The 17,041-nt window shown below is 43.7% G+C and overlaps 1 protein-coding gene across 1 annotated transcript; it reads left to right on the top strand.

The window, feature by feature from the left end:
- On the top strand, positions 360-3,669 carry RPS17 (ribosomal protein S17). The gene is made up of 5 exons (XM_005695007.2): positions 360-462; positions 750-901; positions 1,391-1,496; positions 2,196-2,261; positions 3,543-3,669. The coding sequence occupies exons 1-5, from the start codon at positions 460-462 to the stop codon at positions 3,621-3,623; spliced, it is 408 nt and encodes a 135-aa protein (XP_005695064.1). The 5' UTR covers positions 360-459; the 3' UTR covers positions 3,624-3,669.

Here is a 17,041-nt window from a genome sequence, read left to right as displayed (position 1 = left end):
AATGAATACTCAGGTGAGGTGAGGTGAAGTCGCTCAGTCTTGACCGACTCTTTGCGACCCCGTGGACTGTAACCTACTAGGCTTCTCCGTCCATGGGCTTCTCCAGGCAAAAATACCGGAGTGGGTTGCCGTTTCCTTCTCCAGAATACTCAGGACCGATGTAGAAGCAGTAGAAACCACTGTGGAAGGCTTTCAGACACCAGCCTAAGACGACCATAGGCGGGGCGGAGCGGCAGAGCCTTGCCCAGCAGGGGGCGGATCGATAGCTCGTTCTGCCCGCTGGATGCAGACGGGCCGTCCACATTTCCGTTCTATTTTGCCTCCGCCCCGCTAGGGGTCGCTGTGGAGCGCTGGAGTAGGCTCAGCGCGTCCCAGGCTAGGCGGAAGCGGCTTTCTGGCCTGCGCTTTATAGGTCTCTCTTGTGCTTCCTGTTTCCTCTTTTACCAAGGACCCGCCAACATGGTAGGTGTTTTGGCTCCAAGTTGGTGCCCGCCAGAATCGTCCTCCATCCGTCGTTTCCCTCAGCTCCCAGCCCGTAAGGAGGCGCGCACTGCCCTGTGAGGCTGAAGCCTCCGTAGGTTGCTGGTTTCCGCGTTGACCCCTCGCTCCACCGCTGCCCGGCCGGGCCTTTACTGTACCGGGCTCAGCCCCAGCCCACGAACCCAGCTCGGGTCAGGGTGTGACGCCGCGCTGTTTCCTGGAGCGGGGTGGTCCTGGCTCGCGAGTGACCCTATTTTCTCCACCCGCAGGGCCGCGTTCGCACCAAAACCGTAAAGAAAGCGGCCCGGGTCATCATTGAGAAGTACTACACGCGCCTGGGCAATGACTTCCACACCAACAAGCGGGTGTGCGAGGAAATCGCCATTATTCCCAGCAAGAAGCTTCGCAATAAGATCGCAGGGTGAGTCGAGTCTGCATTCGGTTTCCAGGGACTCCGTGGCCCCGCGGGTGGGTCCTGGGAGCCGTGCATTTGTGGGGGTTTTTGGTGAAGTTGTCTTGTGTTCACGTTGCATCGATACTTGGCTGTTTGACTGGCAATGGCGCTTGGACGAAGTTAGCCCCAGTTGATCTCTGGAAGAGAATATTTAAAGACCTACTTGATCTTCTGCTGTATTGCGTAAATTGGAACTCGAAGGAAAGCAGATGAGGGTTGGGAGGGATCGCGAAAGTTTGTTGGAGTATTTGGTGGTTTTACAAACGAACGTGAATATAGAGGACAGCCATGCCTGGATAAGCGGAGCTGAGTGTAGAGGTTCTGTGTATGTAGAGGATTCCCAAGATGATGACTCCTCTCCCTTCTCACTGCGGGAAAAGAACTGAAACTCCTACGTGCACATCCAGCGGTGCTGTGTACCGTGGGGACCAATGTGTGTTCTTGGGCGCTTTGTAGCTACGTCACACATCTGATGAAGCGGATTCAAAGAGGCCCTGTGAGAGGTATCTCCATCAAGCTGCAGGAGGAGGAGAGAGAGAGGAGAGACAATTACGTGCCTGAGGTAAATTTTCTGGGTCTTACTCTGGACCTCTGGTTCATCTTGAAAGATAGAAGGAGGTCCCTGAGAACCGTTTCAGGTACTTGGTTTCCAGGGGGACCTCAGCTGCATCTCCATAGACCCCCCCCCCTTAAGCAGCTGAGCTGTGCTTGTGGCTCAGTCGCCTCCGACTCTTTGCGACCCCTTGGGCTGTAGCCCGCCACGCTCCTCTGTCCGTGGGATTCTTCAGGCAAGAATAGTGGGGTGGGTTGCCATACACTTCCACAGGGGATCTTCCCGACCCAGGAGTGGAACTTAGGTCTCCCATATTGCAGGCGGATCCTTTACCATCTTAGCCACCAGGGAAGCCCATAAGCAGCTGTAGGTGCCTGTAATTGTGAATACCTGCCTATATGTTGTGTTCCGCCTTGTTAGGACCGTGTAAGTTCTGTACACGAGAACCTTGCATGACTGGTGACTTACCATGTCTTCTGGCTTGATTTTTTTTTTTTTTTTTTTTTTTTGCTTTGGCATAATCTTGGAGTGTTGCTATAAACCCAGTCTTAAGGTTTTTTAAATACTGAATTTGTGGGAGCCTATCGTATCCACTCTATGCTTCCCCCCTCCCCCAGTTTTTCTTCCTCATTTAAGAATATTAGAGAAAAGGCAGGGAAGGTGATTCTCTAACTCATTACTACTTGGGGCCGGCCTTGTTTCTCCTAGGTCTCAGCCCTGGATCAGGAAATCATTGAAGTAGATCCTGACACTAAGGAAATGCTGAAGCTGTTGGTAAGTGTTTGCTGAATTCCTGAAGTAGGGTTTCCCTGGTCACCAACTATCAGTAGTTCTCTGCTGTCTGTAATACCACGGGGTAACACTTGTTGAATCTTTAAAATATGTCAGATAGTCTCCACATTTTCTATATGTTGTTTTCCTCACTGTATCCCATGAGGTACTTCCTGTCTACGTTTTATAGGTGTTAGAGCGGTAATTTCAGGTTAGTGGGTGGCAGAGGTGGGACTCCATCCACACTTCTAACCACTAAGCTAGACTACCTCCAGAGGGGGTTTAGCTGGTTGCTAAAGGTTGAGTTTGCTGTGCATGCGACGATAACTCCCAGATCTAGTGACCATTGCTCTTCTTGCTCTTCTGTGTCCACATGCTAGCCACTCACATGAGCTCTGGTTTCATTTCTGGTGCTGACAGGGCACTACTTGAGTGGTTCAGCTGTCTTCAGCACACTGATAAGTGTCTCTTCTGTGATTTATCTTAGTACTTGTGCATTTTGGTGAAAGCATGAGCTTCAAAGTCCAGGGGGCAGTTGAGTTCGAACAACTTTATTTTTCCCTTTTTTATGATGATGAGACATATAAATAATAGCATGAATTCCTATATACCTACCACCCAGCTTCAGAAAAACATCACCAGTACAGCTAAAGCCTGTTACAGATTATTTTCTCCTGAAATAACCACTATCCTGGAATGTAGCTTTTTATTTTCAACGGTAAAATTGATCTTTGAGCATGAAATGAGGAATTAATTTCTGGTTATGTGGCGGGACGTTGGTTTCACTGCTCTTAGATTGAGCCAGCTCTGAGGCAGGCCCTGCCTTTGTCCCACCACTCATCTTCCTGGGCCTTCACAAATGCTGACTGCATGAGTGATGCATCCTATCTGAGACTGGTCCTGAAAGTGAAGGGGCACTGTGTTAGCCTTAGAGCAGTATTCTTAAAGGGACAGATTTTGCACCCAGGGGACATTTGGTGATACCTGGTCACAGCTGGGGGTACAAGCAGACTTGTGGGTATAGGCTGAGGATGCCGTTAAAAGTCCTAGAGTGCACAGGACAGCTGCCTTGTGACTGTTGGGGTGGAGGATCCTTCAGATGGAGTCCACCCCCTTGTGAATTTACTGGTCTGGGGTGGGAAGAAAGCTGTCACTTTTCTGCGGGATCCCAGCAGTCTGACCCAAGCTGGAGGAGTTGGTGAAGCATAGCCTAATGGTGGTACTGGGACGCTGGACACAGATCTTGCCAGAACAGCCACACTAAGCGCATTTTTATCATTACAGGACTTTGGCAGTCTGTCCAACTTGCAGGTCACTCAGCCTACAGTTGGGATGAACTTCAAAACACCGCGTGGAGCTGTTTGAGTCTTTCTGCTGTGCTGTAATATTTTCAATAAACCTCGGACGACAACCTTGCCTGTGTCATCTGTGGGGTTGGGTCCCGGTGGAACTAAGGACAGGAATTCTTTCTCACGGGAGAAGTGTCCTGCAGAGCACCTGTGGGCAGTGCCCTTACAGACAGTGGATGCATGAGAAGGCCTGGTCCTGGCAGGTCCTGCATGCGCACTCTGGCCTCGGGCAAAAGTCAGGAGATGCTTTTCGCTCTTTACCCCATGTGTCCTGTGTGTTTGAGCTCAGCCTCTCCTGGGTACATGGAGTTCGGGTTAGTGAACCTTCTTGTCTTGAAAAGGTAATGTTCCCCACATGTATGAGGGTTGGGTTTTCTGGGGGTGGGAGACAGAATGGGTGTGGAGCACAGGAGACTTAAGTGTGAATGGATGTGTGTGTGGAAGGATCAGTGAGACCATGGGATGTGTCAGGTTAAGGGAGGCAGAGCTTGCTAGGTGCATCTTGGGAGATGGTTCTGAGCTAAGGGATCCTGCTGAGGCAGTGGGTCCGACTGTGTGGTGGAGAGTGCTAGGTTGGGCTGGTGCATCTTGGCAGTTTCCTAAGAACAAGGACATTCTTTTAACAGCTATAAATGAATGATCGTAATCAGGAAATCCACATGGATATGGTAGTGCTACCTAACCCATCAGTTAAATTGCTCAGTTGTGTCTGACCCCATGGACTGCAGCATGCCAGGCTTCTCCATCACCAACTCCCAGATCCTGTTCAAACTCATGTCCATTGAGTCAGTGATGCCATCCAATCATCTCATCCTCTGTCATCCCTTTCTGCCTTCAGTCTTTCCCAGCATTAGGGTGTTTTCCAGTGAATCATTTCTTCGCATCAGATGGCCAAAGTATTGGAGCTTCAGCATCGGTCCTTCCAGTGAATATTCAGGACTGGTTTCCTTTAGGATAGACTGGTTTGATCTTGCAGTCCAAGGGACTCAAGAGTCTTGAACCCCACAGTTCAAAAGCAATTCTTTGGCGCTTAGCTTTATAGTCCAACTCTTACATCCATACATGACTGCTGTAAAAACCATAGCTTTGACTAGACAAACTTTTGTCTCTGCTTTTTAATAGGCTGTCTAGGTTGGCCAAAGCTTCAAAGGAGCAAGCATCTTCATGGCTGCAGTCACCATCTGCAGTGATTTTGGAGCCTAAGGAAATAAAGTATGTCACTGTTTCCCCAACTGTTTGCCATGAAGTGATGGGACTGGATGCCATGATCTTAGTTTTTTGAGTGTTGAGTTTTAAGCCAGCTTTTTCACTCTCCTCTTTTGCTTTCATCAGGAAGTTCCTCAGTTCCTTTTTGCTTTCTGCCGTAAGGGTGGTGGTATCTGCATATCTGAGGTTATTGATATTTCTCCCAGCAATCTTGATTCCAGCTTGTGCTTCATCCAGCTGGGTGTTTCACGTGATGTACTCTACATACAGGTTAAATAAGCAGGGTGACATTGTACAGCCTTGACGTACTCCTTTCCCAATTTTGAAACAGTCTGTTGTTCCATGTCCAGATGAGTGCAGTTGTGTGGTGGTTTGAGCATTCTTTGGCATTGCCTTTCTTTGGGATTGGAATGAAAACTGACCTTTTCCAGTCCTGTGGCCACTGCTGCATTTTCCAAATTTGCTGAGGTATTGAGTGCAGCACTTTAACTGCACTCATCTCACACGCTAGCAAAGTAAGGCTTCAACAGTACACGAACTGAGAACTTCCAGATGTTCAAGATGGATTTAGAACCAGAGGAACCAGAGATCAAATTGCACGTTGAGTGCGGCATCATCTTTTAGGACTTGAAATAACTCAGCTGGAATTCCATCACCTCCAGTAGGTTTGTTTGTAGTGATGCTTCCTAAGACCCACTTGACTTCAGACTCCAGGATGTCTGGCTCTAGGTGAGTGATCACACCATCGTATTGTGGTTATCTGGGTCATGAAGATCTTTTTTGTATAGTTCTTCCAAGTATTCTTCCCACCTCTTTATATCTTCTGCTTCTATTAGGTCCATACCATTTCTGTCCTTTATTGTGCCCATCTTTGCATGAAATGTTCCCTTGGTACCTCTGATTTTCTTGAAGAGATCACAGGTTTTTCCCATTCTATTTTCCTCTTTCTTTGCATTGATCACCAAGGAAGGCTTTCTTATCTCACCATGCTATTCTTTGGAACTGCATTCAGATGGGTATATCTTTCCTTTTCTCCTTTGCTTTTTGCTTTTCTGCTTTAATCCATAGTCCAATGTAAAATCTTGCCAGTTTTCCCAGTAATTCCTTCCAGTTTTCCTGGTTGAGGATCCAACCCAGAATCACTATATCTACTTTCCATGTTCTTTTCTTTGCATGTCTTTCATGGTATTTTTGAAAAGTGTTGGCTGACTCCTTGTAGAATGTCCTTCAATTTCAGTTTGATGTCTTAAACTTAGATTTAATTTAGGTTTTTTTTTTTTTTAATTTTAGAAACATGGGTGGTCTGATTTAAGATTTTTTGAAAATCTTATGGGGTGGAAGTGACAGGCATTCAGTAGAAACTACTTTAGATAACAGTTTTTTTCTTTTTACAGGTTAGGATGGTGGTTTAACTCATGATTGGGCAGAGGCAGTGGCAGTGGGCCACAGCTCCCAGTCAGCTTATGTGATCTCAAAGCAACAAACACACTTCACTATGCTGTGGTTACGCATTCTGTTTCAGTACAGCGTTCAGTACATGAGACTTTGAGTCACAAATTCGAGTCTGACTGCAAGCCCATGGACTGCAGCACACCAGGCTCCTCTGTTCCCCGCTACCTCCCAGAGTTAGCTCACACTCATGTCTGTCGAGTCGCTTATTCTACCTCTGACCGTCTCATCCTCTGACGCCCTCTCCTTTTGCCTTTAGTCTTTCCTAGCATCGGGGTCTTTTCCAATGAGTAGGCTTTTCTGTATTGGGTGGTCAAAGCATTGGAGCTTCAGCAACAGTCCTCGTGACTATTCATGGTTGATTTCCTTTGGGAGCGATTGGCTTGATCTTGCACATAGGAGAGAGAGCCAGTGCTTTATTATAAAGTGGACTTTGTCTTAGTTGATTTGGCTCAACTGTAGGTTAATGTGTTAGTTTGTTAAAAACAGCCTCAGGTAAGGATATTCAGCCATGTCTGACTCTGCAACCCCACAGCTTGCCAGGCTCCTCTGTCTATGGGATTTTCCAGGCAAGAATAGTGGAGTGGGTTGCCATTCCCTTCTCCAGGAGATCTTCCCTACCCAGAGACTGAACCAGCATCTCCTGCTTCTCCCGCATGGGCAGGAAGATTTATGATGTTCAGTAAGTTGTGAATTAAATGTATTTTTGATTTAGGGTATTTTCAATTTACTATGGGTTTATTTGCAACATAACCCCATCCTAAGTCAAGGAAGATCTGTACCACAGAAGTGATACTGTGTGCCCGATGCATCATACTGAGAGACTCAGAATATGTCACAGTTTTAGTGATGTCTACTTCGAGGGCTTGGATTAAGGTGTAACTCTCAAGTCTCTCCGCTGTTAAGTTGTAAGAAGGTGTTTTGAATTTTGTGGCTAAATACCCTGTTCTTCAACTTTTCACTCACTGGTTTTAGCATCTATTGCTATTTTACCTCCACAATTACCTTACATTTATTAGTATTGTACAGTAGGGAAGGAGCTTTCTCTTCTCTTCACCAAGAACATTTCTTTCCATTTCTTGGTGTGGAGTCGGGCATTCTCAGCAAGTGCCTTCTAAATACGGCTCTGTGTAAAGAAGCCTTCCCTCTTTAGGTTTCTGTATGGGAGAGAAACTAGAGCTAGTTTAAAATGACCAGTGGGTAAGAAAAAGTACAAGGCTGTGGCCTGTGATGTTTGCCGCGCTCCCCCACTAGGAGGCAGTGCCTTCGCTGACCCACGCCTGCCCGGCTGGGTCGCCTCTAAGGCCTCCAGATGAGTGAGATGAGGGATGGGAAGGTTTGGGGAGGAGCAGGGAGCCGGTTGGGGCGGCACAGAGAAGCGGTTTTATTCTCCATCTGCGTTAAGGAGTTTCTCCTAGGCCTTAGTTCTTGCATGTGTAAAATCAGCCCTGGGCTCATTAGAACCTCGCGTGGAACTTGTTAAAAGCAGGTGGTGAGGCGCTGCCCCCAGCCGGAGATTTGCGTGGCTTCAGGCGTGGTGGGGCAGGGGCGTGGCCCAGGTGTGTCCTCTCGAGGTGCCCGCGGTGCTAAGTGTGCTCGCGGCCAGTTGCATCCCAGCTGGGCCGGACGCCGCTGGACTAGCATCTCTCCTGTGGTGTTTGCGTCTGATAATGTGTGTTGGCATATGGCTAAAATATGATAGACTTCTGCCTTTTGTGTCACCGACTCTGCTGCTTCAAGATTTCAAAGAGTCCCAGGAACGTTTTGAAGGTAATTTTCTTCTTTTTTTTTCCTATATTGTCCTTCTGGGCTGTGCTAAGTTGCTCAGTCGTGTTGGACTCTGTTTGACCCCATGGACTATAGCCCTCCAGGCTCCTCTGTCCATGGGGATTCTCCAGGCAAGAATACTGGTGTGGGTTGCCATGCCCTCCTCCAGGAGATCTTACCCACCCAGGGATGGAACCCATGTCTCCTGCGGCCCCTGAATTGCAGGCTGATTCTTTACCGCGGAGCCTCCAGGGAACCCATATTGTCCTTAGTTTTGTTAAAGTACAATTTTCAACAAAGTGAAATGACTGTCACACAGATATAAAATGAACTTGGTAAGTATTTTTTAAAAACCTAATTTTTAAAAAACCGATTTACAGTCAGTTGAAAGGAGAAGTCAGGGACAAATTTGGAGGAAGGGAATTTATAAATGGACACAAGACCAACTTCTTCCACAAGAGGGAAGTCAGCTAAAAACCTCTAGCCAACAGAATTCACTTGCATCTGTCTATAGGTAAGAGTTATTTGCATTGTCAGGCATCTACACCTTAGAGAGCTGTAAAATAGCTCTAAGACAGTGAGAGATGCAGAGCCTCCCTAGAATCTGAATCAGAACCCAGGTTGGGGATGGGCGGGAAGGGACGTATATATAATTATAGCCTGATTGGCATTGTATAGCAACATTTGTAAAAATCAAAAAAAAATTTTTTTAAGTTAAAAAAAGAAAACAGTGGTAAGAGGAGCTCCTCTGGCTGAAGCATGGGAGCTCTGCCAATGTCCTTCTCCTACTTGGCTGACTCACTGCTGTTGAGATGGTGTCTGAGCTCCTAGGTCATTCTGGTCCTCCTGGTTTCCACCATGGGACACCTTGGCCTGAGCTCCATGTCTAACTGAGAATCTGGGTCTCCCTGCCAGTGGTCTTTATACTAAAGGTTCTCAGACCTTTTATGGGTTCCCAGGACGCTGTGAAGTAGTCTCTGACTGACATGGGGGAGATAGATAGAGCAACAGTCAGGGTGCTTTACCCGGTCTGTGAACAGAGCAGCTCCACTTCTGCCTCTGTGTGTGATGAGGTTGATTTTAATATGCCCCTAAGGAGAAGCATCCCATTGCCGAAAGATTCTGAAAAGATAAAGGAAGAAAGACTCCCACCTGAGGGGGCGGAAACCCGGGTCGGTGTGTTTAACAATTGAAGCACAGGTTTCGCCTCTATCTGAGGGCAAAGTTCATAGAGGTATATCCTATCTCCGTGAATATATGAATTCATATTCTGTGTATTGCCTATGTCATTAAGATTTTCAGTTTTATTGGTATGTAATTGCAGTTTTTCTCTCATAAGTAGGAAAACTCCCTGTTACTCTGAATCATTTTAAATGTTACATTTAGTTTCTAAATTAAACTTGTCAGATGTTTGATTATTTTATTGATAGTTTCAGGAGTTTTAACTTTCTTTTTACTTGAGGTTGCCGCTTTTCCTCATTAGACGCTGGAGAAAGCAAACAGCTGGATTCAGTTGTGAGGAAGGTGGGTGAAGCTCGTTTTCTCTTTTTCAACTGCAGGGGTCAGCAAACTGTGCTCAGCTGCCCATTTGTGAATAAGCTGTGAACTAAAAACGATTTTCACATTTCTAAATGCTTTAAAACAGGGATCCCCACCCTCCAGAATCTAATGCCGGATGTTTTGAGGTGGAGCTGATGTAATGATCATAGAAATAGAGTGCACAATAAATGTAATGAGGTGGAATCATCCTGAGACCATACCCCGCCCCCCCCCCCCCCCCCGCCCCGCCCCGGTGCGTGGAAAAATTCCACGAAACCGGTTCCTGGCCCCGGAAAGGTTAGAGACCACTGCTTTAAAAGCCAGCAACAGCAAGAGGAGAATCCTGTGGGCTGAGGAAATTCTGTTAAATTGAAGTCAGTGTCTACATACAGAATTTCATTGGGACGCAGTCACATTCTTTTGTTTACAAACTGTAGACGGCTGTGTTCCTGCTTCAATGGCTGGATTACACAGTTGCCACAGAGACAGTAAGGAGGCACTGTGATCACTTCACACTACAGATTGCAGTTACACATTTATAACGCCATAGTGTTTTGAGGGCCTTACTGATTACCATATCGTCACATTTTATTTTTTACAAATCGTTAGTGCACACTTTCATTGAAAAAGAAAAGTGGGCCTTCAGTGTTGTTAAGGTATGAGTGGCTCATACGGTAGGTGGGCAGGGGAAGCTGTTATCAGTGCTGAGTTTGTTTTCTCTGCACATGTTTCTCCCAGATAAATTAGCTTGTTTAAAACTGTTAGTCTTTGGGTGAGAGTGGTTGTTTAAAGAGCTGAAAACATGGGGAGCAATATGAATAGTCAATTTTTTTAAAAGTAGATAATTCTAAATGGTTTTTCTTGACTCTTGATAAGTCAAAGAATGTTACCAATACTGCTCAGTTATGCAAGAGTCGGTGCCAACTTTGAAGAGTCTGAAGAATTAGCCTGTAGAGTAATCTGCATGGAACAGCTACTGGTGAGAATATTTTTAAAGATAAATCACTGATTCAGTAGGACCTGAAGTGGGAATTGGCTGAGCTAATGTTATAGCTGATGTTGGTAGAAATATGTGCAAAGCAGAAGCGATCTTATTTGGACAGAATTCAAAGCTTGCAGAAATGTAGAGTGTTTAAAACCTGTGCTGTTCATTGCATTATTCATTAATATGTTTTCTACAGAAAATGAATCTGTCAATTACTGAACCAGTAACTGTTCACAATGAATTTTACTCTCATAGGCTTAACCATCATCATTTCCATGAATTTTGGTGTTACTTAACTGTGGTAAAGTTTTTTTAAACATGTAATATTTATTATTTTAACCATTCCTAAGTGTACAGTTTGGAGGCATTAAATATGTTTACAGTGTATGGCAACCGTAATTTCTATACTAAAGCGTTTCATCATTCCCAACAAAAATTCTGTACAATAACTCCTTATTCCCCCATATCATATTTTGTTTATCCATTCATTTTATGGTAGGCATTTTGGTTGCTTCTGCTTTTTGGTTCTTGTGAATAATGCCGCTATGAACACAGGTGTACAAATGGCAGTTCAAACCCCTGCTTTCAGTTGTTTTGAGTATATACCAAAAAGTCGAGTTGCCAGATCATATGGTAAATCTATGATTAATTTTTTTGAGGAAATGTTGTACTACTTTCCACAGCAACTGCACTGTTTTACATTCCTACTAGCCGTGCATGAGATTTCTAATTTCACCACATCCTTGCCAAAGCTTCTTACTTTGTGAGTTTATTTTAAAAATTTTTTAAAAAAGTATTTATTTTTGGGTGTACTGGCTCTTTGTTGCTCTGTGGGCTTTTCTCTAGTTGCAGTAAGTGGGACTGCTCCTCGCTGTGGTGTGTGGCCTTCTCATCGTTTTAGCTTCTGTTGTTGTGGAACACGTGGCTCTAGGTGTGCAGGCTTTAGTCGTGGCGGCGCCTGGGCTCAGGAGTGGCAGCGCCCCAGCTTTAGAGCACAGGCTCAGTAGCTGTGGCACATGGGCTTAGTCACTCTGTAGGATGTAGGATCTTCCCAGATCAGGGATGGAACCTGTCTCTTCTGCATTGTCAGGGAGATTCTTTACCACTGGGCCACCGAGGATGCCCCTGCTAGGTGTGTGTATATATATATGCACAAATATATATATATGTATACACACATAATAGCCATACTCATGAGTATGAAGTGGTATCTCATTGTAGTTTTTTTTTTCCTTCTAATCTATATGCCTTTTATTTCTCATTGTAGTTTTGATTTGCATTTCCTTAATGATTAATGATGTTGAGCATCTTTTAGTGTGTTGATTGGCCATTTGTATATCTTCTTTGGAGAAATATCTGTTCAAGTTCTTTGTCCATTTTTAAACTGGGTTTTATTGTTATTGAGTTGTAGGAGCTCTTTGTATATTCTGGATATTAATTCTTTATTGGATATGATTTGCATGTATTTTCCCCCATGCCATGGGTTGCCTTCTCTGTTGATAGTGTCCTTTGATGCACACAAAAGTTTTAAATTTTGATGTAGTTCAGTGAATTATTTTTTTTATTGCCTATTTTTTTGGTGTCATATCTAAGAATCCTTTGCCTAATCCTCATGAAGAATTACCCCTATGTTTTCTTTTAAGAATTTTATGGTTTTAGCTCTTATATTTATTTCTTTGATACATTTTGTGATAATTTGGGGGGGGGTGATTGTATTTTTTTTAACCTCTAAAATTTATTTTGTATTGGAGTATAGCCAATTAACAATGTTGTGGTAGTTTCAGGTGAACAGCGAAGGGACTCAGCCATACATACACATGTATCCATTGGTGTTAATTTTTGTACATGCAGTGAGGTAGGGTGTCCCCACTTCATTTTCATTGCATATGGAAGTCCAGTTGTCCCCAGCATCATCTCTTAAAGCGACTGTTCCTTTCCCATTGATTGGACTTGAGACTCTTATTAAAAATCAGTTAGACATGAGTGTGTGGGTTTGTTTCTGAACTCTCAGTTCTGTTCCACTGGTTTGTAAGTCTGTCCCTCTGTCAGTCCACAGTGTTTTGATTATTGTAGCTTTGAGTGAGCTGTGATGTAGAAGTCCTCCCACTTTGTTCTTTTTCAAGATTTTTTGTTTGTTTACCTGGGCTGTGTAAGTTCGCTAGATCTGCCATAACAAAATACCACAGACTGGGTGGCTTAAACAGATTATTTTCTTAACCATCTGGAGGCTGGAAGCCCCAGATCAAGATGTGAGCAGCTTTGATTTCTCCCAACTTTGATTTCTCTCTTCTTGCCTGTAGCTGTGGCCTCATGTGGTCTTCTCTTTGCATGCACAGCCCTGGTCTTATTGTGGGTCCAAATTTCCTGATCGTATAAGGACACCAGGAGGAGTGGATGAGGGCCCACCCTAAGGGCCTCACTGTGACATAGTTACCTCTTTAAAGGCCCTGTCTATAGATGTAGTCACATTCTGAAGTATTGAGGGTTAAGACTCCTGCATGTGAATTTTGGGGAATACACTTCAGCCTCTTACATAGACTCCAGGCATTTGAGGATCAGCTTTTCTGTTTTTGCAAAAGAAGCCCACTGGAATTTTAATAGGAGTTGCTCTGAATTTTGTAGATGGCTTTGGGTAGTATTGACATCTTGACAGTATTAAGTGTTCTAACCCATGAGCATGTGATGTCTTTCCACTTATTTACATCTTCTTTAATTTCTTAGAGGAATACTTTGTAATTTTATTCTTTCAGATTGTGCTACTGTGATGAGTGCATGTGTGCTAAGTCACTTCAGTCATGTCCAACTCTTTGTGACCCTATGGACCATAGCCCACCAGACTCCTCTATCCGTGGGATTCTCTAGGCAAGAATACTGGAGTGGGTTGCCATTTCTTAGATCAAGGGACCTTCCCCACCCAGGAATGGAACCTGTCTCCTGCATTGGCAGGCAGGTTCTTTGCCACTAGCACCACCTGGGAAGCCCATTGTGATGTAATAAATTTATATTAAAATATATATATATATATATATATATATATATATATTTGGTCTTTCTCCCCAGTTCCTGGCACAAAATCTTCTAAAACCGTTGGGATTTCCTGAGTGTTAAAGATGGAAGGCCCATGATTTATTATTCATGAAGTGAAGAAAAGTAAAAATATTAATCCCTCAGTTGTGTCCGACCCTTTGCACCTCATGGACTGTGTAGCCCGCTAGGCAAGGATTCTCCAGGCAAGACTGCTAGAGTGGGTAGTCATTCTCTTCTCCAGCGAATCTTCCTGACCCAGGGATCAAACCTAGGTCTCCTACATTGCATTGCATTTGGGCAGATGCTTTGCTGTCTGAGCCACCAGGGACCCTTTTTTTTTTCCTTTCTTTTTTCAGGGACCCTTATTTGTTATTCAAAATAAGCCCTTTTCAACCATACCTAAGTTTATGCTAATGAAGTGAATCTTGGTAGGGTATCGATAGCTTCCAGATCAGGGCTGGTTGCTGGAAGAACCAACCAGGTGATTAGAGGACCGGGACTTTAAGCCCCACCCCTGATTTCTGCAGAGGGGGTGTTTAGTTGCTGTCATGTCCAGCTGTTTGTGACCCCATGAATTCCAGCACGCCAGGTTTCCCTGTCCTTCACTGTCTGCTGGAGTTTGTGTCCATTGAGTCAGTGGTGCATCCAACTGTCTCATCCTCTGCCACCCCCTTCTCCTTTTGCCCTCAATCTTTCCCAGAAAAACAGTGCAAGTAGCAATCTTTATCATGGCAAGGGGAAAAGTTTTATAATTTGGGTATCCACTTTTACAATGAACATTATAAGACTTTCCAGGCTATCATAAACCCTTTCTAAACAATATCTTGATGGTGATATAGTAGTTCATCAATAGACTTAGAGCAATTTATGTAACACAGTCATCGATATTTTCGCTGTTTTCAGTTTTGGGCCGATGCTGCTGCAACATGCATTTGTATCCATAAAGTCCTGGGAGAGGCTGTTTCCTTAAAGAGATCTAGAACTGGAATTGTCGCATCAGAGGATGAAAGGTTGTAACTGCGCTTTTAAAAGATGGCATCTCAGAGAATCCACTGAGGCAGAGAAACCATCGTCCAGGTGTGCTGAGCTGCTTGCTTCCCCACACCCTCACCTCTCTCATTTTCCACTGCCCAAGTTTCTTTTGTAATTAATTCAGTAGGAAAGGAGTTTATATGGCATTTCCTCTGTAACTCACGAGGGAGATTATTTCTCCATATAACTATTCAGTTCAGTTGCTAAGTCATGTCCGACTCTTTGCGACCCCATGGACTTGGGCACACCAGGCTTCCCTGTCCTTCACCATCTCCCGGAGTTTGCCCAAACTCATGTCTGTTGAGTCGGTGATGCCATCTCGTCCTCTTCGTCCTCTTATGCCTTGAATCTTTCCCAGCATCAGAGTCTTTTCCAATGAGTTAGCTCCTTGCATCAGGTGGCCAAAGTATTGGAGCTTCAGTTTCAGCAGCAGTCCTTCCAGTGAATATTCAGGGTTGATTTCCTTTAGGATTGATAGGTTTGATCTCCTTGCAGTCCAGAGGACTCTCAAGAGGCTTCTCCAGAACCACAGTTTGAAAACACAAATTCTTGTCAGTTCTTCAGTGCTCAGCCTTCTTTATGGTCCAGTTCTCACATCCATACATGCAGAGGGCCGAGAGGCTAGAAATTGAGTTAATCACCAGTAGCCAATGATTTAATCCATCACATCTATATAATTGAGCCTCCATAAAAACTCTTAAGCGATAGGGGTTAGTGAATGAGTGCTGGGAGGGTACATTCCATAGTCCTTGGAAACTGAAGATCCTGTGCTCCGGCTCCTTCCAGAACCCACCACGTGTAACTCCTCACTGGGCTGTTCACCTGTGTCCTCTATAATAAACCGGTAATAATAATGTTTTCCCCTGAGTTCTGTGAGCTGTTACAGCAAATTACTGAACCTCAGATGGGGTCAAGGGAGCCCCCAGTTTGTAACCAAGTCAGACAGAAGTGTGGATAACCTGGGGGCTCATGGCTGAAGTAGGTGGATTGAGATTTTAAACCAGGGGGGGATTCTGTGCTCACTCTGGGTAGTGAGTGTCAAAAATGAAATTGCAGGACACCAGTTGTTGTCTACAGAGAATCTGAGAATTGCTTGGTGTGGAAAACCCACACACAGATATTACTGTAAATAGAATTGATTTCAGTTTTCTAGCCATTACTGGTATATAGAAACAATTGATTTTTTGCAATTTTGAGAATTTGTTTATTAGCTTCAATAACTTTATGGTACATTCCTTGGGATTTTCTGTGTATAGGATCATGTCATCTGCAAATATAGATAGCTTTACTTCTTTATTTCCAATATGGATGCCTTTTATTTCTTGTCTAATTGCTGTGCTAGAATTTCTAGGACAGTGTTAAATAGCAGTGGTAAAAGCAGGCATTCTTGTCTCATTCATGAAGTTACAAGTAAATTTTGCAGTCTTTTCTTTGTGGAGCATAATGTTAGCTGTGTTTTTTTCATAAATGCCCTCTATCATGTTGAGGAATCATCTCTCTATTCATAGTTTCTGAGCATTTTTATCATGAAAGAGTGTTGGCTTTTGTAAATGCCTTTTCTGTATTAACTAAGATGACAATATTTTTTTCCCTTCCTTCTACTACTGTGATATATTACATTCACTTTTTTCTTATGTTGAATCCTTGCATTTCTATTATAAATTACACTTTGTCATGCTGTATAATCCTTTTAACACACTCAGTTTGATTTGCTAGTGTTTTGTTGAGGATCTTTGCATTGCTTTTCATAAGCAGTAGTGATTTCTAATTTTCTTTCTTGTGATTATCTTAATATGGCTTTGGTATCAGGGAAATGTTGATCCCATAGAATGTGATGAAAAGTATTCTCTCTTACTTTGTTTCTTTGAAGAGTTTGAGAACTGGTGTCAGTTTTTCTTTAAACTTTTGGTAGAATTCACCAGTGAATCCATGTGGTCCTAGACTTTTCTTTGTCCAGAAGTTACTGATTACCGAATCAATGTTTTTACTTGTTATAGGTCTAGTGAGATTTTCTACTTCTTCAGTCAATTTAGGTAGTTTGTGTATTTTGAAGAATTTGTCAGTTTCATCCAGATTATCCAATTTTAGAGCCCAAAGAAGGATTCCAGTTCTTTCTTTTGTTAAACCTTGGCTGTTAAGAGCTAGGGTGTGAGAAAGTATCCATGTATGGAGAGGTAAATATAAATATATAAAAATAAATTTGTGTTTATAAAAGTGCAATTTGATTTAGGACTTAACAGATTCAGCTAGCAAAGCAAGTTACAGGTTAAGACTATTTTCCTTCTTAAAAGAAAATGACTATTTTTTATTAAAAAAATTTTTTTTAATTATTTGAACAGGCAGCATGTACATGGTTCACAGTTCAAAAGTTGCAAATGAGTTTACAGTGAGCAGTTTCCATCCAGCTCATGTCCTTCAGCTTGCTGGCT

This window comes from Capra hircus, chromosome 21 (assembly GCF_001704415.2).
Source record: "Capra hircus breed San Clemente chromosome 21, ASM170441v1, whole genome shotgun sequence".
NCBI lineage: Eukaryota > Metazoa > Chordata > Mammalia > Artiodactyla > Bovidae > Capra > Capra hircus.
The sequence above is the reverse complement of the archived record's forward strand: the minus strand, read 5'-3'. Positions and strand labels throughout refer to the sequence as shown.